At 44.3% G+C, this 27,660-nt stretch overlaps 1 protein-coding gene across 2 annotated transcripts in view; it reads right to left on the bottom strand.

Annotated features, from left to right (window-relative positions):
- Nucleotides 1-3,513: 3,513 nt before the first annotated feature.
- TADA2A (transcriptional adaptor 2A) overlaps nt 3,514-27,660 on the bottom strand; it is a 51,365-nt gene continuing 27,218 nt past the window's right edge. For both annotated transcript variants that reach the window (XM_058675530.1, XM_058675531.1), the window contains 8 exons: nt 20,710-20,773; nt 18,628-18,671; nt 14,953-15,063; nt 12,798-12,869; nt 9,825-9,957; nt 8,147-8,190; nt 5,738-5,811; nt 3,514-4,345 (listed from right to left, as the gene is read on the bottom strand). In XM_058675530.1, the coding sequence (XP_058531513.1) occupies nt 4,160-4,345; nt 5,738-5,811; nt 8,147-8,190; nt 9,825-9,957; nt 12,798-12,869; nt 14,953-15,063; nt 18,628-18,671; nt 20,710-20,773 (728 nt within the window). In that variant the 3' untranslated portion in view covers nt 3,514-4,159. The remainder of the gene's footprint in view (nt 4,346-5,737; nt 5,812-8,146; nt 8,191-9,824; nt 9,958-12,797; nt 12,870-14,952; nt 15,064-18,627; nt 18,672-20,709; nt 20,774-27,660) is intronic.

The raw sequence follows: 27,660 nt of genomic DNA, 5'->3' as shown, positions 1-27,660 counted from the left end.
TGGATATGTGATGTTTCAGAATACTATTCAGAACAAATTCCATTCTTCTGCCGAGAGTGATTTTTAGAGGTAAACAGGAACTAGTTTACAAGCAGCTGTGTAATTGGGCCTCTGACTCTTCCTTCACACCAGGCATTTCAGCTTCCTAAAGCTACACTGACTTACCAACTGGGACTCTATTGTAACTGAAGAACGCCATTGCCGTTCCCTCTTCCCCAGCTAACACACCAGCTAAGGAAGACTACAAGGACTCGCTGCTTAATGCAGTTCAGGCTTTAAAAAAAGTAGGGAAGGGGAGTAAGCAAGAAAGGGAATGGAAATTGATTTTGGGAAAGGATAAGCCTGAATATTTGTATGAACTGGTATCTGAGACAAGATGGCCTTTTCCTAATTTCTTACAATGTTTACTTTGATATACTTTTTAAAAAGATTTATTTATTTTTATTACAAAGTCAGATATACAGAGAGGAGGAGAGACAGAGAGGAAGATCCTCCGTCCGATGATTCACTCCCCAAGTGACCTCAACGGCCGGTGCTGCGCTGATCCAAAGCCGGGAACCTGGAACCTCTTCCGGGTCTCCCACGAGGGTGCAGGGTCCCAAAGCCTTGGGCCGTCCTCAACTGCTTTCCCAGGCCACAAGCAGGGAGCTGGATGGGAAGTGGAGCTGCCGGGATTAGAACCGGCGCCCATATGGGATCCTGGCGCATTCAAGGCGAGAACTTTAGCCTCTAGGCCATGCCGCCGGGCCCTACTTTGATATATTTCAAAGGCAGAGCAAGAGAGAGACACAGATAAAAATGAAGACAAATATCTTCCATAGACTGGTTCACTCCTCAAGTGCCTGTGCAAGCCAGGACTGGCCAGGAACCCACAACTGCACCCAAATCTCCCACAGTGGGTCAGGGGACCCAAACACTCAGGCTATCAGTCTTGCCTTCCAGGACCCACTTGCAGGAAGCTGCACTGGAAGTTAAAGAACCACGAAAACGGATACAGGAAACTGGCATGCAACCTACTGTACCACAAAATGGACATCAGTTTTAGAGTAATGGAAAAAGACATCACAAGAGATCTGCTCTCTGTTCCCCACGACTGGGAGAAAAGGTCATGCATGGAACTACAGCAGAAACATTTAGTATTAAATTGTATTAAAACCCTCCTTAGGTTCTCATACTTTTGAGGTGACCTAGGTTGGAGGGACTTTTGACAGTGTGGTTGGTTTATGGTCAACTGTGTCTACAAGCAAAGAGGAGGGATGTAATGTTATTTGCTAGCTCTGGATTTTCAGTGTTGAAAAGCAGCCTTGTCTAGGTGTAAGAACAAGAAAAGGAATAATTGCAGGCAGTCACATCAAATATCATTATGTATCTTTTTATCATAAAGACAAAAAGATACTGACTCTGTGACTCCACTGAAGTGTAGAAGGACACTGTGACCCTACAAGGTCAGCGAGCACAGGATTACAATTGACTGGGTAACATTTGTATGAGAACAACTGGATAGATGCCATTTGTGTGACTAATTGGATATCCTTTGCATGAGAAAACTGAATGGATACCTTTTGTATAACTGATTGTATATCACCTGTATGAGAACAGTTGATTGGACAGCATGTGAATTAGAACACCTGCTGGGATATACAAAAAAAAAAAAAAAGAATTCCGGGCCCGGCTAGGTGGCCTAGCGGATAAAGTCCTCGCCTTGAACGTGCCAGGATCCCATATGGGCGCCGGTTCTAATCCTGGCGACCCCGCTTCCCATCCAGCTCCCTGCTTGTGGCCTGGGAAAGGAATCAAGGACAGCCCAAAGCCTTGGGACCTTGCACCCGCGTGGGACACCTGGAGGAGGTTCCTGGTTCCCAGCTTCGGATCGGCACAGCACCGGCCCGTTGAGGTCACTTGGGGAGTGAATCATCAGCTGAAAGATCTTCCTCTGTCTCTCTTCCTCTCTGTATATCTGAGTTTGCAATAAAAATAAATAAATCTTTTTAAAAAAAAGAGTTCCAAATAAGAGTATAGAAACAGTTGATGAGTTTTGTTGATAAGCTCAGTATCTCCTCCCTCATCCCATATGACCCTCACTCAGTTTATAAAGTCTGATACTACTAATAAGCTTCTGCTTTTGGGCCCTTGTGGTCACTTGGGGAGTGAATCATTGGATGGAAGATATTTCTCTCTCTCCTCCTCCTCTTTGTATATATGACTTTGAAAAACAAAAACAAAACAAAACAAAACAAAAACCCAAACTTTGGCTTTCGACAATCAGTCAGAGTCTTCACGTGTTTTTATCGGCTCTGTGTACCAAGTCCATCGCTGTAAGATCAGTGACACTGTAGTATGCTCTTTATCCAAAATACGGCTTGGTTTGGGGAAACCCAATCAAGTTTTTACAATTTTACAAAGCTGAGTTCCTACTGTTTGAAATCTAGTCATTTGAAATAAGTCAAGTCAAAATAAGGCTATAGCCTATTTTCTTACTACCTTCAACTATGCCATTTTCATTATCAAATGATTCCCCATAACTTTTTCAAGTGCAAGGTTTCCATTAGATAGTCCTCCCATTCAGCTACCACAGCTTCCCCTTGTGTGTTCTAGCCAAATAAACCTCTTGGCACAATTTCCTTACTGCCATTCCTGCCTCCACTTGTCTCCTACCCCCTATGTCTGGAACAGTCTCCCACTCCATCTGCCATTCATTTCTCCCCCTCAATTTTTTTACTGCCTCAAAAGCCCACCTCTCCAAAAAAGCTCTCCTTACTGAAGGACTCCTCAATCTACAACAGACATCACATGACACTGACATCTAATGCAATGAAAATTATCAGAATAGGAATCACCTTCCATCAAAAACGGGTAATCCCTTTACAGCTAAATAGGTTGACAGCAGTGGCGGAATATCCTAAGAGATATGACTATGGAAAGAAAAGAGCCTATTTCCACAAGCCATAGTTAAAACTTGAAGTCCCCCATCTGAATTCCCTCAGATCCTAAGAGTGTCCTTTTTCTCTTCCTCAAGATGTGGTCTATTAGCCAGCTGCACAATCATCTATCCCACTAAAACATGTGAGCAGGTGCTTCCCACAAAGTACACAGTATTTTAATAGATGTCTCCCTGTTGGAGGAACAGCTATCGGGCACAATTGGCGCAGATTCTATACACAATTTTGCTTCTGATGGAAATGAGATAACCATGACTCTGAGTTTGGCTGCTGCTTCTGCAGAAAGGTTTGAGGATCAAATTTCAGATGTGGTGGACTACTCACCCTTGTATCTAACGAGCCTCGCATACGAAGCTGCTTTACGTTTGTTTTAAAGCAGCTTTTATTGCAGGCCAGCTTTCCACCCTTGAGAAGCCAGAGTCCAGTCTCAGTCTAAGCAAAGCTGAGATGAGGTGCATCATCTGCATCTTCAGTGGAAACCCAGGGAAGAACAAGGTGAGTTCAGGATACGTGCAGGGACAGTGCAGCGCATGGGCTGAGCCTCTGACACTCCGATATTTGACACACCCACAAATTAAATCGCAAAAACATTTTAATCCATTAATTCTAAAAATAACACAGACATTTCATATCTGGTGCTACCTCCTCAAAAGTCTACTGCAGAACAGACAGCTAGACTGGGAAGTACAAAGCCAGACATTACAGTTAAAAATGCAGCTTGGATAAGACCAGCATGGGGAGACCTTCCTCCCCTCTGCTCTTAAATATAAGTTGTCAGCTTAAAAAAAATCCTTGGAAAGACAGCTTTCTCATGCTCTAAAAACCTTTCTCTTTATTTAAAATCTGTCTGAAGTCTGAAGGCAAAACAGGTAAGAGACCAACTTGGATTTCAAGTACAGGGATTTGAGCTGGACTCTTGACCAAAGACTGTGGTTTGGTTTTACTTCTACCAGCACTGTGATGTGAGGTACTATGGTTCTGGTTTTAGTTACAAGAGGTGCTAGGAATGAGTGCCCACTCACATTTAATAATAGCATATGCAGCACAACACCGACATCAGGAGTGTTTCAAAGCGGGGTGGAGAAGATAGTGGATATTAACATGTCTTCAGGGTTTCTTTGTCCTTCCGCCGCTTTTCACATGGGGAACTCGGGGCCCACACGGTCCTGTGAACCACCACATTCCAAATGTCTGGCTTCTGACCCCAGCCCGTCAGAATCTCAGGCTTTAGTGATGTGTCCTTCTCGGATGAGGAAATCATAGATTTTCCGGGTTTTGTTCACGTCTATCTTGATGAGTGCTCTTGCCTGGGCCAGCCTTAAGCCTCCCTGCTTGTTACATTCATTCAAGAGTGCAGATTTGTATTCTAAATAGGCTCCAGGGACCAACCTCACCATCTGACAGAGCTGCAAGACACGACAAATTTCATAGACATTAACATCTGTCATTCTCACAGTTTAATCCAGCAGGTATAGAAGAAAAAGGTGACATCACCCTCCACCTATTTATAGGAGCTGTGGGGTGGCCGGGCCACATTCCATTTAGTCTCCTTTATGGAGAGAACACTGCCTAAGGACAGACACCCAGGAAGAAAGGGCTAGGGTAGGCTGCTCAGGGACCTGCGTTTGTTTGGAAATCCAAAGATGTGCTCAGAGTAATTGCTGGCTCAGGCAGGAGTCACGCTCCTATGCCTGGGACCATGCGAAGAGTCAGGGAAGAATCCAAAGCGCAGTACCAACAGGCCAATACCTGGATTCTCACGTGTGGATCACAGCACTTTTAGAACTGGCATAAAGCAGCAGCCCTGCTTTTGTGGCATTTCCTTTTTTGGAGGGAAAGGAGATAGAGAAGACAAGCAGCAGCCACTGTAATTAGTAAAAATCTAGAAAGTTGGCTCAATTCCGGTTCACTTGCCATTACCCAGCAACAAGTATTCTGAGGTCATCATCATGTGGGGAGAGGCAAAAATGCTTGCCCATTCCAGGCCATTCAACACTTGAATCAGACTGTCCTGTGACATTCTTCAGCAATACGTGGATGCAACACATATTTCCTTCTATTATCAGCCTTTACTGTTCTGATGGATGCATAGGAAGAGTAACCCTCCCAGGGAACTGAGAGACTGCGCAGGGCAGATGTAAAAGGAACAAGACAGATTCTCGGAATGGACTGCAGAGTCAATACACACTGAAAACTTTTGCTATTGCCTCTGGTGAAGCTGGATTTAATATTTAGAACACCAAAAAAAAAAAAAAAAAAAAAAAAACCACCAAGACAACTGGTGCTACACTGGCAAAGAAGTGGGTCATGGTATCTTTTTACAGTAACAGTAATGAGTTAGTATACAAAGGGGCTGACACTGTGGCACAGTGAGGTAAGTCACTAATTGTGGCACTGGTATCCCATGTTGGACTGCCAGCTGGAGTCTTGGCTGCTGTTTCTATATTTGATCTTAGCCAAAAGGCCGAGAAGCAATTGGCTGCTGTTTCTGCACATAGGAAGGCAGTGGAAGACTGCTCCAATGCTTAGGCTCCTGCCACTCAGGTGGGAGCACAGGATGAAGTTCCTGGCTCCTGGCTTCTCTGGGCCAGACTGACCTTTGCAGCAATTTGGAAAATCAAACAAGATGGAAGATGTCTTTCTGTCACCCTGGGTCTTTTAATAAATACACCTTCCAAAAATTTTCTGTGGAAGTACAGAATTTGTTTTCATATGAACTTGTAATGTGTTTTTGGTTACAACTCAAGTAAACAATCTGTCCCTCTTTCCCCTAGTCCCCCTTCCCTCTTTCATCTTACCTCTTTTTCTTTTTCATTTAGCTTCTCTGTGCCAGGGAGGCCAGTGAGGTTCAACGGTGGTGCACTCCGTCTACCTACAGACACCAAAGAAAAGCAATGACAACTGGTCAGGTATAAAGTATAATGAAGTCCAATGCAGCCAGACAAGCTGAGTATGGGACTGTAATATCCGGAAGTAAGAAAGTTCAAGCCAGCCCTTTGGGACTGCTTAGTGGCAACATGGATGCTGCAGCGCTCACCTGAAAATGACAATTCATGTATCCTGTGCTCTGCTGAAATGCATGTACACGCACATGCACCTTAGCATCCGAAAGGCCTACTCCCTGCAGCAGGGACCATCAAACGGAGGACAATGTGCCATCTGAAGCTTGGATGTCATCCAGTGAAGGTCACACAGTGCCTGCCTTGAGAGCTACTGAATGGAAAGAACCGCTCTGCACCAGAGACATTTCCTAATTCTCACAGGCTGCCAGCGGGATTCTGTAAACATGGTAATTAACCAAGTATGTTAAGCTTTCAGATCAAAGGCAGACTGTTAGGCCAGCAAAAAGCCCTTCTTATTTATTATGTGAGTGAGTATCTGTTCCTTCAAAAGTAGGCCTGTTTACCTGCAAGATCCATCCCAAGAACAATGAGCCATTATATGGCAAAGCAGGGGCTAAGGTCAACTCATATAACTGACAAAGAAACCCAAGCAAGACATCACTTGCCAAGCCAAGAGGAGAGGCGTGATGTGCAAAACTGTTCTGGTTGTGTTTGGGATAAGGGTTCAGCTGGGGATGCACAGAGCGAGGTATGCAGAACAACATGTGGAATGCTCATCAATTTCACAGTTCCCTTTTAGGCTGGGCAAATAAAGAGCAGGGACTGTTACACATTGATCTATGGGAAAATAGGGCTTTCAAAGGAAAGGAGGGCTTATCCCAAATGGTCCAAAATAAATAAAATCTTTTTTTAAAATATATTTTTATTTTCGAATTTTGAATTATATGGTACAATTTCGTATAGGCTGGGATTCCCCACCCCAAATTCCCACCCTTCAAGAAATAAAACCTTGTGATGCGGTGCCTCATAAGTCACCAGATGTTAGGCTACAACTAATGATGCCACACTTCTCATATTTCATCTTTTTTTTTAAATTTCATTATCTTAAGAACAACTAGGAGCCCAAATGACCAGAGGTCTCCTCAACCTAAGGGTGAGGAAGCCCATGCCAGTCCAGTAAGAAACCGGGACTGAGCGCAGATAGTCCAGAAACTCAAACACCAGAACTGAATGATCATGTCAACTAACGAATCATTTTAATTAACTTATATTGAGTTTCTTGAATATTTTGTATTTAGAGGAGTGGTTCAAAGTAAAATCAAACCTGGATTTCACGGTCTTGGCGACTCCTTAAACATCTCCCTTCTCTCTCTTAAGCTTTAGGGAATAATTACTTAAACAGAGGAATAAAAGGGGAAAAGAAACCCTAAAACACATGAAACGCCCCCTAAAGTGACCTTATCTGAATCCTTTCTGCACCTCAATTTACTCAGAAATTTCAGAAAGCCTGCTGTTCAGGCCAACAGGGAATGGCAAGATGGCTGCTCTGCCTCAGATGAAGAGAATGACCCGCATGTTCTAATGAGGCACTACAGCCAGTCCATCACATGCAGCAGCGGGAGATGACTGCCAGGAGGAATCAGCAAAGCGGGTAAACCTGCTGCCTGCAACGCTGCCATCCCTGATGAGCACGGATTGATGTCCGGGCTGCTCTGCTTCCAATCCAGCTCCCTGCTAATAGCCCTGTGCCCACACATAGATCCAAAGGAAGCTCCTGGCTTCTGGCCATTTGTGGGGTGAACCAGGAGTTGGAAGATCTCACTTTATCTGTAACTCTACCTTGCAAATAAATAAACAAATTATAAAAAACACAACAAACCAAAAGCAAACCACATATGATGTTGGCTCAGAGATTTACAACTGATGTCTCTCCAAATCTCCAGTCACTGATTACCACACACCAAAATCATCAAAGAGCAAGCAGTTTCATCTTGTTCCGTAAACTGATTTCAAAACAGGACATGTCCAAAGTGGTAAAGCTAAGAAACAGAAAAATTTTAAGTTTCCAACTTATAAAGAAGCCTTCAGGTTTCTGGCAGGGACATACTGGAAACATACAACCTTTTATCTTTCAGCAAGGGCCGTAAACTAACTGCCCACTGACATTGGTGAAACCAGGAAGCTCCCTCTGCGCAGTTCTTCCTGCCTCTGCCGTCCTCCTCTCCACTCAGGAAGATTCTGCAAACCTGCAGACTCTGACCGACTGAAGAACGCCCAGTTCCCATCACTCTGCTGCGTGTTTGCCCCACCTGGAGGGAGGATTCTGGGTCACAATCACACTGAGGACGCAAACCTGACAATTACCTGAATTTGAAGCCATCGGAACAGACGGACTCAGGCCAGAATCACTGCAGTGAAGAAGAGGGATTTAGATTTAGGTCACAGCAAACAAGGCAACTTGCAAAGCCCCTGTGGGATTATGGACCATCCAGCAGGTCAGTGGCTTTGAAGAAAGGTAACGAGACTGCATTATGTTTTACAGGATATCTCACTATACTGATTAGGGAGGAAATCTCTCCTCAGAGAAAATTTAAACTCCTTCAGACTCATTAAGAAGAGCTTTTAAGAAGTGAAGATACACTGCAGTATGCATCTCCATTCCCAAACAAAAGATGGACTCCCAATGAAACTATGAAATATTTCTTGACAACAGGATGCAGGACTTCCTACCACTGACTGTATTTACCTATAATGCCACCATACACTTAATGATGGACTTGTGACTGTTACGGAGGACTATACATTACAATAATATGGGGAAATGGGCCCGGCAGCGTGGCCTAGCGGCTAAAGTCCTCGCCTTGAACGCGCCCCGGGATCCCATAGGGGCGCTGGTTCTGATCCCGGCAGCTCCACTTCCCATCCAGCTCCCTGCTTGTGGCCTGGGAAAGCAGTTGAGGACGGCCCAAAGCCTTGGGACCCTGCACCCGCGTGGGAGACCCGGAAGAGGTTCCTGGTTCCCGGCTTTGGATCGGCATGCACCGGCCAGTTACGGCTCGCTTGGGGAGTGAATCATTGGACGGAAGATCTTCCTCTCTGCCTCTCCTCCTCTCTGTATATCTCACTTTGTAATAAAAATAAATCTTAAAAAAAAAAAAAAAAAAAAAAAAATAATATGGGGAAAAACAGTGGGGAAAGGGGATTAGGGAGGGTGGCAGGGAAAAATCCCTGAGCCCATGGAACTGTATCATGGGTGGGTCTCAGGACGGGCGTCTCATGCCTGGATCTCAGATGCCAGCCACCATGTGCATGTGGTGAGCTGTCCCCAGGGCTCCGGGGGGAAGATCTCCTTGACTGGGCAGGTCCGGGGCCCACCCACTGCCCTCATTGAGTGGTGAATGGGATTAGGGAGGGGTGCAACCTTGGGCCTGGGACTTTAAACTTCCAGCAGCCTCCGGGCTGCGGGTGGGTCTCAGGACAGGGGCGTCTCAAGCCTGGATCCCAGACACCAGCCACCACGAGCACGTGGTGAGCTGTCCCCAAGCCTGTCTGGGCTCCGGGGCTGCTCCCTTCGGGGTGAGTACACCGAGGGGGAAGGTCTCCGTGACTGGGCAGGTCTGGGGCCCAACCAAACATAAAAATAATAAAGATATAAAAAAATAAAAATAATAATAATAAACAAACAAAAAACTATCATGAAAAATAAAAATAAAATAAAATGGAATAAAACGAGTTATTACCCCAGAACATCACTGACATCATTCTCAGGGAAGGGATAGGAACAGGATTCTCAAAGACCAAATCAACAGAAACAAAGAACAAGAAGGCTGGGGAAGCTTACTAATTGCTAAAAATAAAAGCAAAGTAGCAAACGGGAATTCTAGGAAGCCAGCTGTATTTCTTAAAAGTATCAACACTGCACTGTTTCTAAGGTGGACTACATTCACCTGCATCTAGGGCACCAGGAGAGGGTTCAAAGCACCCGCAGCAGGCCGCAGCAGGCCACAGCGCCCTGCAGTGCTGAAGGAGGGTGACTGCTCACATGTCAGCTTGCCGGCGGAGCCACTGCTGGCATGCCCCACTGTCCTGGATGTACTGGAGAACCTCAGAGAGCATCGTGCGTTTAAGGCGCTCCTCCTCTCTCGTCTTCTTCAGGTGATCATAGGTTCTGGCACCTGAAAGGACAGAAAAGACAATGAGGGCCTGGCACAGCAGCCTAGAGGCTAAAGTACTTGTGGTGCATGTGTCAAAGCAGTCGAGGAAGGCCCAAAGCCTTGGGACCCTGCACCCACGAGCGAGACCTGGAAGCTGCTCCTGGCTCCTGGCTTCGGATTGGCTCAGCTCTGGCCACTGCGGCCAATTGACGAATGAACTAGTGGACAGAAGATCTTCCTCTCTGTATCTCTATCGCCTTTTCTCTGTATATCTGACTTTCAAACAAAAATAAATAAATCTAAAAAGAATTATTTAAAAAAAGAAAGAAAAAAGAAAAGACGATGATTGTATTGACAACACAGCAGAGCTGAGGAGATTCCTGCTTGTTCTCTCTTGGTTCTGCTTTCCCAATTATTCTTCCAAAAGCAAATAACACTAAATGAAATATTTTTATTCCCTTTCTACCATTAAGCAATTGACTACTTCTCTTAAAAACTTTCTATTTGTGGGCCCGGCGGCGTGGCCTGGCGGCTGGGGTCCTTGCCTTAATAGCCTCGGGATCCCATATGGGCGCCGGTTTTAATCCCGGCAGCTCTACTTCCCATCCAGCTCCCTGCTTGTGGCCTGGGAAAGCAGTCGAGGACAGCCCAATGCATTGGGACCCTGCACCTGTGTGGGAGACCTGGAGGAGTTTCCAGGTTCCCGGCATCGGATCGGCGTGCATCGGCCCGTTGCGGCTCACTTGGGGAGTGAATCATCGGAAGGAGGATCTTCCTCTCTGTCTCTCCTCCTCTGTGTATATCTGGCTGTAATAAAATGAATAAATCTTTAAAAAAAAAAAAACTTTCTATTTGTGCCTGGCGTGGTAGCCTAGAGGATAAAGTTCTCTCTTTGCACACACTGGGATCCCATATGGGCACCGGTTTGTGTCCTGGCTGCCTTGCTTCCCATCCAGCTCTCTGCCTGTGCCCTGGGAAAGCAGTTGAGGACGGCCCAAAGCTTTGGGACCCTGCACTCATGTGGGAGACCCAGAGGAAGCTCTTGGCTCCTGGCTTCAGATTGGCTCACTTCTAGCTGTTGTGGCCACTTGGGGAGTAAACCAGTGGACAGAAGATCTTTCTCTATTTCTCCTCCTCTCTGTATATCTCACTTACCAATAAAAATAAATAAATCTTAAAAAAACTTTCTATTTATGTTATGTGTTTGGTTTTTTTTTATTTTTTAAAGATTTTTTTTTATTATTATTGGAAAGCCGGATATACACAGAGGAGGAGAGACAGAGAGGAAGATCTTCCATCCGATGTTTCACTCCCCAAGTGAGCTGCAACGGGCCGGTACGCGCCAATCCGATGCCGGGAACCAGGAAGCTCTTCCGGGTCTCCCACGCGGGTGCAGGGTCCCAAAGCTTTGGGCCATCCTCGACTGCATTCCCAGGCCACAAGCAGGGAGCTGGATGGGAAGTGGAGCTGCCGGGATTAGAACCGGTGCCCATATGGGATCCCGGGGCTTTCAAGGTGAGGACTTTGGCCGCTAGGCCACGCCACCGGCCCGCTATGTGTTTATGTTATGCTTTCTGTTTTTCTTAAAAACTTGTATCTCTTTCAAAGTCACAAAAGTCATAAATACATGTTACTTCAAACAAATCAGAATTTTTAAAAAAGTCACTACTGATTACTTTCCTTCCAAATATCTGCCAAAGCCTATCAACAGAAGGTACTAAACTTGGGTCCTTATACCTAAATGCATCCAAGAGTTGCATAGTATTTGTCCACAAAGGTGTATAGCTTACAAATCACTAACAATGGCTGCAAACTGTTTAACAGAGCAAAGTCTTGCCAAGTTCTGGAAGCTCTGGGCTCAACAAGACAGCGGTATATCAAATGTAAGCCCAAGTGATTCCACCTATATCTTATTTGTACTTTGAGGCGTCACATAAGAGTTCACTTCAAACATGTTTCCACTATTGCGCCAGGCTGAACTTATCCCCACAGGGCCATGCCGGAAGCACAGCCGCCTCTGGTGGGTAGTAACTAACAGCCTTCACACAGGAAGAGGGAGTGAATGCCAAAGATCATTCCAACACCAACAGCAAAACAACAGAAACCTCCATTCATGCAAGATTTCCGTGAGCCAGTTACTGCACTACACTTTTACATACTACCTCTACCTTAATCTTCACAATAACTTGAGACTTAGAAAATTCAGACTAGAACAGAATCTCGGAGCTAGTAAAGAGGAGAGCCTGAAGTTGGTCTATGATGTCCAAGTGTACACCTCAAGCCTCTAACTAAATATATCAGCACACTGCCTTCCTGTATTACTTACTTGCTCTTTAATCTCTTCAAGCCTTAGGTTCCTCAATAAGAAAATAACTGTACTCCGTAAGTTTGTCATGAGAATGCCATGACATAATCCAGGTGAAATGCTTAGCACAGGGCTTTGTGTGTGGTAAACATCTGACAGATGTTAGCTGCTATTAACACAATTATGCCCATTATTTAAAGTCACTAGAACGCGAGTACCACAGCCAGCTGAGTTTGGCTAATAAACCTTAGTGAAGAAATTTAGAAAGGCTGAGACTAATGCTTGAAATATAGAATCCATTTTTATTAGGAACCATGGCAGAATCCTTAATATAAAGCATCATCTCTCTTTATGTTTCATGCCTTTCATTCCAGCTCAGGGAATCCAAACAAAGGTATTTACAGGGATAAAATACATGAAATTTTCCTGGAAAGACTGCCCATTCTGAAAAAGGAAAGCATGCTTAACAGAAAATATCTCAATACCTCTAAGACATCCTTTATGTGCTAGGAAGAAACTTGCCCTCTAAAACAGTATAGGGTCGCAACATACTTACTACAAAAATTGGTGATGCCTGCTGTCCTATACTCCTGGAGTCTCTTGATTTCCCTTCGAAGCTCAAATTCCACTGTTTTTTCCAAAAAGAATAAAGAAAAATAAAATGGAAAAAAAAAAAGACAACATGAATGAGCAGTTCTGCTGTGTGTTTTCAGTCACTCTGCTGTGGAGAAGGCTAGGCAATTACACTTGGAGAATCCTATCTGTTGGTAATGTCTCATTAGAACTTTTACCTAAGAGCTAAGAAAAAATTAATCCAGCTATCTGTACAGTTAGCAAATATATCTCTTCCTACAAAACTTACAGTGGATTGACTGAACTTGTTTGTCTCTAAAGGTAACATACAACTTAAGCTATGTTCAAAATGAAATAAGTATCTTTTACCCATAGCTTTATTCCCCAAATGCCTACAACAGCCAAGGCAGGGCCAGGGTGAAGCCAGGAGCCTGGATCTCCATCCTGGTGGCCTATGTGGTGCCAGGGACAAAATGAGCCAAGCTAATATGTGCTGCCTCCCATGGTACACATTAGCAGGGAATTGGGTTAGATGCAGAGGCTTGGAACTTGAACCAGGCACTCTGATATGGGTCCAGGCATCCTAAACAATGAATCTAAGTTTTTAAGGATCTGAGTTTTCCTGTTGTACATATCTTCTTAAGTTCTATTCATATCACCGGTCCTATTCTGAAATCTGTCTCTGGAATTACCTACTGTGGCCCTGATGCAAGAGAAGGACAAAAGCTCTCCACTCAAGCTCCAGTTAGTTCCTTTATAGCTGTTCTCCTACAGTGACAAAAAAGCACAGAACACACCAAGATTTCTGCCCCTGTTCAGGGATCACACTGCACTATGTGGCTTATGATGTGATACAACACTCACATGTGGCAGTTTTTGAAGCAGAGGACAAAGGAGAGCCTGGGCATCTTTCGGCACAGTTTTCTAAAGTTACACATAAATTGGGGATGACACAAACCAGGACAGAAAGTAAATGATCCATCAACTTGGATAATGCTGGCAAAAGTGTTAAAGAATATGCTGGTGAGGACAACCACCCTAGCTTAGATAATGTCTAATGTCTTGCGTGATGCCACGCAAGCAGCAGCTGCAAGAGGAAGACAGGATAGAGAGCCGTGCAAAGGACCTGGGCTCCGCTTCTGATCCAGCTCCCTGCTAATAAGCCTGGGAAAGCAGCAGAGGATTACTCAAGTCCTGTGGCTTGTGCCCCCGCAAGTCTTGTGGGAAACCTGGAAGAAGCTCCTAGTTCCTGGCTTCACACCAGCTCACTACTGGACATGATGGTCACTTGAGCAATGAAGCAGTGGATCAAGATCTCTTCATCTAACATAATTAATCTAAGTCTATTCCCACTAGAATAAGAAAAAAAAAAAAAAAAAACAACTATTTCTTCTGGGTCTCCCATGCAGGTGCATGGGCCTAAGGATTTGTGTCATCCTCTGCTGCTTTACCAGGCCACTGGCAGGAAGCTGGATTGAAAGTGGAGCAGTTGGCATCCAAACTGGTGTCTATATGGAATGCCAGCATCATAGCTGGTGTCTTTACCTGCTATACCACAGTGCTGACCCACCTCTGTTCCCATTTTTAAGCCAAGCTTTGATACGGGTATGTGGGGTTTATTACATTGTACTGTCTTGTTCTACTTCCACAGTCTCACAATTATCTCATGGCAATAAGGAGGAACAAAGACAAACTATTTGGGTCTAGCTCAATGGCTTGATTCACTAATCCTCCACCCTGAAGCACTGGGATCCCATACAGGCACTGATTCAAGCCCAGGTTGTTCCATTTCCCATCCAGCTCCCTGCTTGTGGCCTGGGAAAGCAGAATAGGATGGCCCAAAGCCTTGGGACCCTGCACCCATGTGGGAGAGCTGGAAGAAGCTCCTGGTTTCAGTTCAGCTCATCACCGGCCGTTGGGGCCACTTGGGGAGTGAGCTAGTGGATGAAAGATCTTTCTCTGTCTCTCCTTCTCTCTGTAAATCTGCTGTTCCAATAAGAAAAAAAAAAAAAAAGCTTCTCTTTTTTTAAATAAAAAAATATCTCTTCGTTTGTAGAACTTCATGTAACATACATGATTATTTCTAAATAGACAGACACACACAGATATTTGGTTAACAAGGTTCTAAAACCACCTACGTGCATGGCTTTCAATGAACTTGTCATGTTCTACTGGTCCCACAATCCTTGCAAATCGCCTCATTGTTTCATAAAGGTCTTGAACCTCCTTGGGGTACCGCCGTTCCATCACTACAGAGAAAGTAAAACACAGTATTTTTAGGAACAAGTGAAGATCCTTACATTTTCTACTTTTTTTTTTTTAATAACAAGGGAAATAAAACAATTTTATTCTTTTTTTTTTTAAAGATTTATTCATTTTTATTGGAAAGTTGGACATACAGAGAGGAGGAGAGGCAGAGAGGAAGATCTTCCATCCAATGATTCACTCCCCAAGTGAGCACAACAGCTGGTGCTGCACCGATCCGAAGCAGGGAACCTGGAACCTCTTCCGGGTCTCCCACGCGGGTGCAGTGTCCCAATGCATTGGGCCGTCCTCAACTGCTTTCCCAGGCCACAAGCAGGGAGCTGGATGGGAAGTAGAGCTGCCGGGATTAGAACCAGCGCCCATATGGGATCCCGGGGCTTTCAAGGCGAGGACTTGAGCCACTAGGCCATGCCACCGGGCCCAACAGTTTTATTCTTGACTTCACATAAGTAACTCACCCATGACAGGCACAAGCATAAAGTTATGAATGTCAAAATGTGAACCACAATAACAGCATCAGAGCAGCTACAAAGATCTCCTTATCACTGGAGACTATCTCTACTCCTGGGCACTACTGAGCTCCATACCTCATCGTCAGCGTAAAAAATCCTGGCAGCCAGGGAAAAGATAAAGGTAGATTTTGCCGCCTTAGAAAAAACACAGGCCAAAATTTCTGCAATTAGGAATCTGGAAACATGGTAGTTCAAGCAGAAGAGGCATAAGGGCTGGGAAAAAAATGTGAGCTCTTACATGCTCCACTTGGAACCGTCCCTTTACTTACACTTCGTAAGTGAGGAATGTTTCTTTACTCTCCTTGTGAGCCATACTGCCTTTCTCTAAATGAAATTAAGCAGTGTGCTTTAGTTCACTATTAATCATGCTGTACTTCACTGCCATACAATACATGGCCTCACATGCACCGTAACCTTAGGCAACGACTCTGGAGACCACTGCTGACTGAACTTGCTATCGAAGGAGGCACCTGCCCAGATCTCTCAATCTGCTACTTGATCATTTCTGTCATCAGGTAATCTACAGAGTAATAAGGTTAGTTCGGTATAATTTAGAGTAAAGCTGCAGGTTTTCATTAAATGATGACAGTTACTAAACTCCTCTTTCTAGATGAATCTTCTTGTTCTCCTGCATGACACATTGTTACCTACAAACACCAATGCTGGATTGGAGGATCAGCCCTCGACTGCTTATTTTCACTACAGAAAAAGCTCTCATCATGGGGGCAACACTAATGAATGTGGAGTAAAATTTTTACAATTTGAACAAAAAAATTCCACAACTATAATAAAGTCCCAGTATATTCAGTGTAGTGGCAACTGCGTACCTCTAAAAACGCAATGCACTTTCTACTTCCCCTCAGCCCTCTCCTCGGGAAAAATAAACTGAACAGAGACATAAAGCCAGAGTGATCTCTGTGTGCCAGGTAAAACAGAATTTATGCAAAACTCAATGTCTAGGGCCCGGCAGCGTGGCCTAGTGGCTAAAGTCCTCGCCTTGAAAGCCCCGGGATCCCATATGGGTGCTGGTTCTAATCCCGGCAGCTCCACTTCCCATCCAGCTCCCTGCTTGTGGCCTGGGAAAGCAGTTGAGGATGGCCCAATGCATTGGGACCCTGCACCTGAGTGGGAGACCCGGAAGAGGTTCCTGGTCCCGGCTTTGGATCTGCGCGCACCGGCCGTTGCGGCTCACTTGGGGAATGAAACATCGGACGGAAGATCTTCCTCTCTGTCTCTCCTCCTCTCTGTATATCCGGCTTTCCAATAATAATAAAATCTTTAAAAAAACAAAAAAAGTCAATGTCTACTAGAATAAACATCAAAATAACTGACGTTTGTATACGGAAAATACAGGAATTCAGGTAAAGGAATCCAGGATCTATACTACCACACTATGGCACTATAGTTAATTATCATCTATTGAAATCTGACATGAAATTATTTTTATAAATCCATAATTCTTGGGCCCGGCACAGTGGCCTAGTGGCTTAAGTCCTCGCCTTGAACGTGCCAGGATCCCATGGGGCGCCGGTTCTAATCCATGCGGCAACACTTCCCATCCAGCTCCCTGGGAAGGCAGTCGAGGAGGGCCCAAAGCCTTTGGACCCTGCACAGGCGTGGGAGACCTGGACGACGTTCTTGGTTCCTGGCTTCAGATCGGCATAGCACCGGCCGTTGCGGCTCACTTGGGGAGTGAACCATCAGATTGAAGATCTTCCTCTCTGTCTCTCCTCTCTGTACATCTCACTTTGCAATAAAAATAAATCAATCTTTAAAAAAAAAATCCATAAGTCTTGTTGAAGACAGAGTTAAACAGGCAAGCTCACACACTGCTAGAAGGAATATAAATTCTTACAATCATATTTTGGAAAGCAATCTGGTAGTGTAGGCCACAGATTTTTTAATGATCATAATTGCTGGCCTATTCTATGTCCAGGAATCTAACGAAGTAATCAAAACAAACCAAAAAACAAAAACCCCACCAAAACCTAAATATTGACATATATTAATTATTCACAAACAAGTTTATCACATTATTAATTCAATAATTTAAAAACTGAAAATTGGGCCTGGCGTCATAGTGTAGCAGTTAAGGTTCTCGGCTTGAACGCACCAGGATCTCATTTGACTGACTATATTGTAGAAAAACAGAGATGTGGTGAAAAATTTAAAATGGTAATATCAAAGTTAACAATTTTAAAGCCATTATATATTATTATCATTATACAGCGTTAAATGGCATTTGTGTTTGTCTACCACCATGTAAAGTTATAGGCACTCTGCTGCTGTTTCTAAAAATATTTTTAACAAGTTGAAGATCAAGGTTATTCTAACACATTTCAAAATGATTATCCAGAAATTGATCCATTAATATTCATGCTGTAATTACTACACTAATTTTAAAGAAAGAATTCTCATTTAAATGTTGTTGATTACATATTAAGAGTCCTTACCTCCCACTACAGATCAGAATGCCTTGAAGACCTTAAAAATACAGATGCTCTAGCTCTATTCCCAGTGATTCAGATTTAATTAGTCTGGAATGATCGTCAAAGCATCAGAATTTTAAAACTTTTCTAAGTACTAGCATGCAACCTGGATTAGTAAGAAACACTGTCATAAATAACTTGTTAAAAACTATTCAAAGGGGCCCGGCGGCGTGGCCTAGCAGCTTAAGTCCTCGCCTTGAACACTCCGGGATCCCATATGGGCTCCAGTTCTAATCTCAGCAGCTCCACTTCCCATCCAGCTCCCTGCTTGTGGCCTGGGAAAGCAGTTGAGGACGACCCAAGGCTTTGGGACCCTGCACCTGCGTGGGAAACCCAGAAGAGTTCCTGGTTCCTGGCTTCGGATGGGCGCGCACCGGCCGTTGCGGCTCACTTGGGGAGTGAATCATCAGATGGAAGATCTTCCTCTCTGCCTCTCCTCCTCTCTGTGTATCTGACTTTGTAATAAAATAAATAAATCTTAAAAAAAAAAAAAAACTATTCAAAGGTAATAGGAAAAACTGCACAATATGCATAAGATAATACTTACACTGAAACTTCCTGAGGTTGATTAATCCATGATCTCTTATAATTCTAAAATGAGAAACCATGATCACCTGTTAGGATTAGTTTCACGGTAATATCCCCTGCACGTAGCTTTTCTTAGACATCCTAGATACCCTGAGGTGTAACATCAAGGTCCGAAGAAGGCACTCCCCACAAACCTGCGCAGAACAGTGAGTCACTAACAAGAGCTCGGGATCTCCTGCATAGTAGGCATAGTCGCCTCTCAGTAACTACTTAATGGGTGAATGAATCAACTGTCTCTCACAAAAACTGAAAAACATCTGTCAGCCACTCATGGGGAAACAGAAGGGAATCTGTGTCTGCACCATAAAATTAATCCATTCCGCTTGTGGAAATGCTCACTGAGAAGGACCATGTTATGGAAACCATGCTAACCATAAAGAGGCACCATGATCACACAGGCAACATCACACTAACATTCCCACGGCACTCAAAAGCCATCTGAAGTAAATACACTTGGTGCACACAAAATGGAAGAGCATCATGAAACAGGAGATCTAGCAACAACCTCCACAATCGGGATATGCAGTACCCTAGTTCTCACCGTGTGTTTTAAGCAAATTAGAATTTCAGCAAACTACACTAGGCTATGTGACTGAAGCCCATGATTTTTATCACAGGTATTCATGAGCTGCATGAAGCTTCTCACAGAGCACCTGGGTAAGCTACCTTGGCACTTTCATGGCTGCTAACTTAAGACACAGAACACAGCCCTTTTTAGTTTAAATCACATCTGGGTCCCTCAAGAATGTCCCCCACAACCCTTCCCTTTCACCTGCAGAGACACCTCGACGTCTATAGTCAGTAACACTGCGGTAGCCTCTATGTCTACATACACACAACCCTTCTGGAAATCTCTGAACTGTTAAAATCTCTATAATCCACTACGGGCCTCAATCTGCACCATCTAAGCCTGAAAACATAAACGTTAAATAAAAACATATTCTTTTTTTTTAATTGAAAGGTTGAGTTAGGGCCCGGCGGTGTGGCCTAGCAGCTAAAGTCCTCGCCTTGAACGCCCCAGGATCCCATATGGGCGCCGGTTCTAATCCCAGCAGCTCCACTTCCCATCCAGCTCCCTGCCTGTGGCATGGGAAAGCAGTCGAGGACGGCCCAAAGCTTTGGGACCCTGGACCCGTGTAGGAGACCTGCAGAAAGTTCCTGGTTCCTGGCTTCGGATCAGCACGGCACCGGCCGTTGCGGCTCACTTGGGGAGTGAATTATCGGATGGAAGATCTTCCTCTCTGTCTCTCCTCCTCTCTATATATCTGACTTTGTAAATCTGACTTTGTAATAAAAATAAATAAATCTTTAAAAAAAAAGAAAGGTTGAGTTAGAAGCAGGGGTTGTTCATCTACTGGTTCACTCCCCAAATGGACGCAATGACTGGGACTGGGCCAGGCTAAAGTCAGGAGCCAGGAGATTCTTCCGGGTTTTCCATGTAGGTGAGGGTGTTCCAAGCACCGGGCCACTGAACTTTTCCAGGCCAATAGTAGGGAGCTGGATCGAAGTAGAACAGCCAGGATTCAAACTGGCACCAATAGGGGATGCAGCAGATTAGTCAGTTAAGCCATAGTACAGACCTTTGAAAGTGTTTTTTTTTTTTTTAAGATTTATTTATTTTTATTGGAAACTCAGATATACAGAGAGGAGGAGAGAAAGAGAGGAAGATCTTCCATCCATTGATTCACTCTCCAAGTGGCCAAAATGGCCGGAGCTGAGCTGATCAGAAGCCAGGACCCAGGAGTCTCTTCTAGGTCTTCCACACAGGGGCAAAGTCCCAAGGCTTTGGGCCGTCCTCCACTGCTTTCCCAGGCCACAAGCATGGAGCTGGATGGGTAGCAGTGCCACCAGGATTAAAACCTGTGCCCATATAGGACCCTGGTGTGTGCGAGGCGAGGACTTTAGCTGCTAGGCTACCATGCCGGGCCTGATACACATGTTTCTTAAAGCTATGGGACGAGATATGAGTGGAACATTGCTATGGACTGGATACTGTAAACAGTTTATAGCTCCAAGAAGGCTGGCAGTTTTTCATACTTACTTTTTTCGTCTTTGTCTCTCCTTTAATCTGGAATGATAGATATCTACCACAGCCATCTTCAGAGCTACAATATATACATAAAAACAATATATATAAGTAACATAAGTAAATCCTTGACAAAAATTATTCTTTGATCAAACCATGAACCATATATTTCTAACTACTCCACACTCACTAGTCTAAGAAATTTGTCTATTAGGAAACATAAAGACATCCTGGCATATGAATTTTTCCATAAAAAAAAATTACAGTGAAGTTCTTTTTCCCTATGCACATATTATGGCCAGCATCATGGCTGTAAGCAGGTAAAGCTGTTGGCCTGCAATGCAAGCAGCCCAAATGGTCACTAGCTCAAGTCCCCAACTGCTCCGCTTCTGACCCAGAGCCCTATGATTGTCCTGGGAAAAGCAGTGGAAGATGGTCCCAGTGCTTGGACCTCTGCTACCCATCTGGGAGACCTGCACAAAGCTCCTGTCCTGGCTGGCTCCGTGCTGCCTGTTGTGATCACAGAGGAAGTAAACCAGAGTATCAAAGATCTTCCTCCTCCCCTTTTTCCTTTCTCTGTAACTTTTTCAAAATATATAGAAAAATCTTTAAGAAAAATGAAAATTTCAGCTTTCTACTAAACACCTCTTTTGGACAATTATATAGGTTAATTCACATGATGAATGTCTAAACAGAAATCTCATCTATTAGAGTGATCTTAAAAATGAATATCTGCGGACCCGGCGGCGTGGCCTAGCGGTTAAAGTCTTCGCCTTGAATGCCTCAGGATCCCATACGGGCTCCAGTTCTAATCCCGGCAGCTCCACTTCCCATCCAGCTCCCTGCTTGTGGCCTGGGAAAGCAGTCAAGGATGGCCCAAGGCCTTGGGACCCTGCACCCGCGTGGGAGACCTGGAAGAGCTTCCTGGTTCCCAGCTTCAGATCGGCGCAGTACTGGCCGTTGTGGTCACTTGGGGAGTGAATCACTGGATGGAAGATCTTCCTGGTCTGTCTCTCCTCCTCTCTGTATATCTGACTTTGTAATAAAAATAAATAAATCTTTAAAAATAAATAAATAAAGAGAAAGGGAAGAGAGATTTCCCACCTGAGATTCCCACAGAAAGTGGGGCAGGGAAGGGGCTAAGCACTTGGACTGTTGCTTTCCCAGGCCACTCAGGGAGCTGGATCAGAACATGAACCAACTGACATGGGCTGCCACGTGCTACCGACGACACCACAATGCTGGTCCCCATATTATGTTTCTAAGTTTCAGAATATTTCACTGAATATTTCAACTTACATGGCTTTTGGTTGTAAATTTGTGTTCCACCCATATCTCATCTTCCAAAACCACCACCCTGGTTGACAGCATCACAGAATGGCTGAGAACCAAGGCAGAAATCAACTTGGATGCTTCCCCTCCTTGCTATCCACATCTAGTCAGTCTTATCTGTACTTCAATCTCTTTCAAATTTAATTTTGCATTCTATTCCTCAAAGCTCAGGCATCATGTCTCTCTTGTCATCATCATGCTATTTTTATATGAGGCATGCTTACTGTTTTACTGACTCCATTCTGACCTTACTCCAGTTTATGCCCTCCAAAAGCCACCCCACATTTTTTTTTAAAGATTTGTTCATTTTTTATTACAGCCAGATATACACAGAGGAGGAGAGACAGAGAGGAAGATCTTCCGTCCGATGATTCACTCCCCAAGTGAGCCGCAACGGGCCGATGCGCGCTGATCCGAAGCCGGGAACCTGGAACCTCTTCCGGGTCTCCCACTCGGGTGCAGGGTCCCAATGCATTGGGCCGTCCTCAACTGTTTTCCCAGGCCACAAGCAGGAAGCTGGATGGGAAGTGGAGCTGCCGGGATTAGAACCGGCGCCCATATGGGATCCCGGGGCTTTCAAGGCGAGGACTTTAGCCGCTAGGCCGCCAGGCCCACCCCAGTCACATTTTAAAGCACAATCTTAAAGTGTAATTCCCCTGTTATTCATAATTCTTCAGTGGCTTTCCATCCACATACAGAAATTCAGACTCCTGCAAGACCCTTTACTATCGTGATTCTGCCTACCTTCCCAAGATCACACAGCTACTAACTAAAGTGCCAAATACAAACCTACCCAGCTTGGCTCCGGAGTCCGGGTAGCAAAAACTCTGAAATGTTTCAACATGTTTATCTGCTCTGAACTAGTTCCACATTCTACATCTGGCTTCACTAAAGACAAAAGGTAAATTCAAAGCAAAACAAAAACTCTGTAGAAGCAAAACATTCCCAAAGGCTTTATGTACTTCTGAAATTGTTGAGGTTAAGATAGGAACACTGGGCCCGGCGGCGTGGCCTAGTGGCTAAAGTCCTCGCCTTGAAAGCCCCGGGATCCCATATGGGCACCGGTTCTAATCCCGGCAGCTCCACTTCCCATCCAGCTCCCTGCTTGTGGCCTGGGAAAGCAGTCGAGGATGGCCCAATGCATTGGGACCCTGCACCCGCATGTGGGAGACCCGGAAGAGGTTCCTGGTTCCCTGCTTCGGATCGGTGCAGCACCGGCCTGTTGCAGCTCACTTGGGGAGTGAATCATCGGATGGAAGATCTTCCTCTCTGTCTCTCCTCCTCTGTGTATATCTGGCTGTAATAAAATGAATAAAATCTTTAAAAAAAAAAAAAAAGATAGGAACACTAAAAACTCTAGAAGAAACTATGAGCAAAGTATAACTTAGCACTATGCTATGCTAAACCTTTCTTCTCACTGATGGATTCTACAGGCATCTTAAGGTTTAATAATGTCAGCAAATTATGTACGTTTCTTTACCTTAAGCACTAGGTAGGTTGAGATTTTGGTTTTCCGTTTTAATTAATTACTGCGTGTATTTGCAGAACAAAGAGGCTCTAGTGTACAAAATACTGACCTGCCATGTGTCTTTTGAAGAACTAATACATTATTCAATGGTTACGTGACTAACTTCTGACATCACACTGGCTTTATAGCAAAGACTCTGCCTATGTGTAAGACATTCTTTCATGCTATAAGCTCCATCCTAAAACAGAGCCTAAGGAAGCTGAGCCTAGAACCTATGAAAGGCTGGTACAGCCGAACAGTACAATGAATATGAGAATCAAGTTCAAGTATATTCTTTAAAAGGGACAATGAGCCAAAAACAGACCTGTAAGTTCTTCTACAGTAAGTCTGAGATATTGTTTTTACATATTCATAGAAGAGGTAAGTCAGATCTGCTCTAGCTGAGCTCCTTTTCAGTACTCTAGCCCCAGCTTCCTTTCACATTAGCAGTCATTGAGAGTACCGCTGATGGAAGCCTGAAACTCATCCTTCTACTGGAAACAGATTTTTAGTATAGGAAAACGTGGGACCAATCAAGTAAGTGAATAACAACAGCTCATCGGAATGACCATTTCTTTTATTACATAAAAACAAAACAATGGGCAAATCTTAACCACTGTCATTGTGGCAGTCTTGGCATGCTAACAAATAAATTCTGGATACTCCATATTTACTCATACTGTGAATCTTGTGGCTCCCACCTGTCCTAAGGCTAACTTTACATTTGAAGAATCGATACCAAAATCTCATGCTGTGAGCTCATGTGGTGAGCTATCAGCAGATGTGGTACACATGCATGTAACTTCACACACTGTAAGATATATTCAGGAACACTTTAGGCTAGTCTCTCTTAAGTCTGAGATAAAAACAGCCTAAATTTCAGGTGGATTATCCAGAAAGGTGAGTGAATACAGTATCTTTAAAAGTTTAATTCAGGGGGAAAATTATCATGGATTCTTCTAACAAGTCCAAAGTTTTAACCAACACTGGTTCATCCTAATTGCCTACTGACTAGAAGCAATTCTATATATAGAGTCTAAGTTTTAAGGCAATGGTTTGCCCACTCTTTTTAAGAGTAGTAGAACTCTTTATACAAGCAACACCCTCCTTAGTTTTCAGAGCTCTTCCACATGGAAGTGCAGATCACACAGGATTCTCCACAGCCTGCTGCTGTTCCAAGAAACAGCCCCTCAGGGGCAACAGACTTCAGAATGTCCTGCTGCTAGATACACTGTACAGGGCTGTGTGCTGCAGGGAGTATGCAGGAAGAGGGAAGCAGGAAAACGTCTCTGGCATAAAAGTTTTAGAGTGCATTCTGACTTTAAAAGGAAGAAGTATGAAGTCAACAGTTGAAAGCAGAAAGAGGAATACATAACAATAGCTGAATCATACCGAGAATTTACACTGCAGGTTTCCTATATTATTATTACTCAATAAAATGAGTGCAAAAGAAGTGTCTGGAGGCCTGCATTGTGTTGCAGAAAATTAAGCTGCCACCACAACATGAGCATTTCATAGGAGTGCTAGTTCCTGTGATTCATCTCACATCTGCTCCACTTTGGATCCAGCTCCCTACCTATGAGCATTTCTACCTGCATTGCTAGCATCCCATTTGAGTTCTAGATGAAGTGCTGGCTGCCCCACATCTGCTCCAGCTCTCTACTAACACACTTGGGAAAGCACCAGAAGGTAAGTCAAATATCTGGGCCCTTGCCAGATGAAGCTCCTGGCTGTAGGGTGGCCTAGCCCTAGCTACTGTGGCTATCTAGGGAGTGAATCAGCAGACAGAAGTCTCTTTGTGACTCCTTCAAATAAATCATTTTTAAATGATTTGCTTATTTTACTGGATAGGCAGTTACAAAGAGGAAAGGCAGAGAGATCTTCCATCTGTTAGCTTACTTCCTGAATGGCCATAATGGCTGGGAATGGGCTGGGCTGGTCCAGAGCCAGGAGCCAGGAGCCAGGAGCCTCAAACCTCTTTCAAGTCTCTCATGTGGATACAGGGGTCCAAGGACTCGGGACTGGTGTGACAGCCTTGCTGGACATCTGCTGGGATCCCTTAAAGGTGCTAGTTTGTATCCCACTGCTCCACTTCCTGTCCAGCTCCCTGCTTGTGGCCTTGGAAAAGAAGTCACAGACAACCCAAAACCTTGGGACTCTGCACCCAGATGGAGGTCCTGAAGAAGCTCCTGGTCCCTAGCTTTGGACTGTCTCAGCCGCAGCCGTTGGGGCCACTTGGAGAATGAACCAGAGGACAGATCTTTCTGTGTATCTGTCTTTCCAAAAAAGAAAAAAAAAAATCTTAAAAAAAAAAAAAGGGAGCAGCTGGAACTAGAATGGCACATTTGGGATGCCAGCAGACAGAATTTTAGCCTACACCATGGCACTGGCCCATAAGATAAATCTTAATAAATAACTATATATATAATAAATATATAAATATACATAATAAATATACATCTATATATATAAATATATTGTGGGGGGGGAGGGTACAGGGGTCAAGTTGCCTACAACATCTGCTGTTCCACCCCTGTGAGAGACCTGGAAAAAGCCCGAAGCTTGGGACTGACCTAGCCAAAGCTATGACTATTTGAGGAGCGAATAATCAGATGCAAGATCTGTTTTTCAAATAAATAAAACTTTAAAAAAAGAGAAAAAAAGATTTTTTGTTTTAGAATTTATTTATTTTTATTATAAGGGCAGATTCATAGACAGAAGGAAAAACAGAGAGAAAGATCTGTCTGTTGGTTCACTCCCCAACTGGCTGCAACAGCTGGAGCTGAGCAGATCCGAAGCCAGGAGCCAGGAGTTTCTGGGTCTCCCACGCGGGTGCAGGGTCCCAAGGCTCTGGGCTGTCCTCTACTGCTTTTACAGGCCACAAGCAGCGAGCTGGATGGGAAGTGGAGCAGCCAAGATACAAACTGATGCACTTATAGAATCCTGGTGGTTGCAAGGCAAGTAATAGGCACTATGCTATCATGTGGCCTAGAAATTTCTTAAAGATCCAGTGAAAATTATTATTGCTGTTGATAAAACATCTCTGTAATTTTTTAGATTCTAAATTTACCATGTTGTTCTCCAAGATGTGCGTGGAAATGGCATAATTAAGACTCCCCCCATAAAAACTAAAGAAATGTTGGGATTCTCAAAACAATAATACTGTGTATAAATAGCTCTACTGCTTGACAATTTCAGCCGTTCAAACTTCTACAACTGTCTGTGAGAACAAAGGAAAAGAGAAAAACACAGAAGCAAATGGGAGGAGAACTGGAATGCTCCCAGTGAAAACTTCTATTTGAAGCCATCGCTTTTCTTGCTGAAGCACACTCAGCACCCTTGATGACAAGATCCTAACTGTCTGAGCAGCCCAGGGAGGGCCCAGCACAGCACAAAGAACAGAGACAACAAGGCAGACGTCTGCTACGGCACTGAGGTTCCAGAGCAAGCCAGAGATCATTATACACCACAGGCGAACCCTGCCCACCAGCACAAGGCCTGTGAGATGGCGGCTCCGGGGGAAGAGCAGTTCCCTGGGATTACACTTGGTGACTGATAACGTTTCCAAACGGCTAGCCCTAAAATATTTCAAGAAGTGGGCAGAAGTCAGAGGCAGCTCCTTCCCACTGCAGTGTATTTCTAACATGGTTCAAAATAGCTGGCAACATGTTTCTGTTTTCTTGACAGAAGGCACTTACTGCTGGCTTGGCAAGAAAACCGACTCAAGAGGCCGCCAGTGAAAAGAAACCAACCAAAATCCTTCTTGCACCTGCACAAAGACAAACCTGGACTCAGACACACCCCAGGAGCAGAGCTTTTAAGGTATTTTCCCCTAAGATTCTGCTCAAGGGGCACAAGACAATCTGGTGAAAGGAAGAAGATAATGTCTGCTAAAGGTTAAAGTCAGCAACTGGGCAGCCCTAGGTGAATTACTTAACTTCTGTGTGAACTTCCCCAAATGCAAAATGGGATAATATCTACTGGTTCGCAGGAATGTAATGAAGCTAGAAAACAAATGTGAAACCTCACAATAAAGAAATAGCGATAGGGCCAGTGCGGGAGCCTAGTGGCTAAAATCCTCACCTTGTATGCGCCAGGATCCCATATGGGTGGTGGTTCTAGTCCCA

Source organism: Ochotona princeps, chromosome 17 (assembly GCF_030435755.1).
Source record: "Ochotona princeps isolate mOchPri1 chromosome 17, mOchPri1.hap1, whole genome shotgun sequence".
Taxonomy (NCBI): domain Eukaryota; kingdom Metazoa; phylum Chordata; class Mammalia; order Lagomorpha; family Ochotonidae; genus Ochotona; species Ochotona princeps.
Note: the sequence above shows the minus strand (reverse complement) of the source record. Positions and strands in the feature narration are given on the sequence as shown.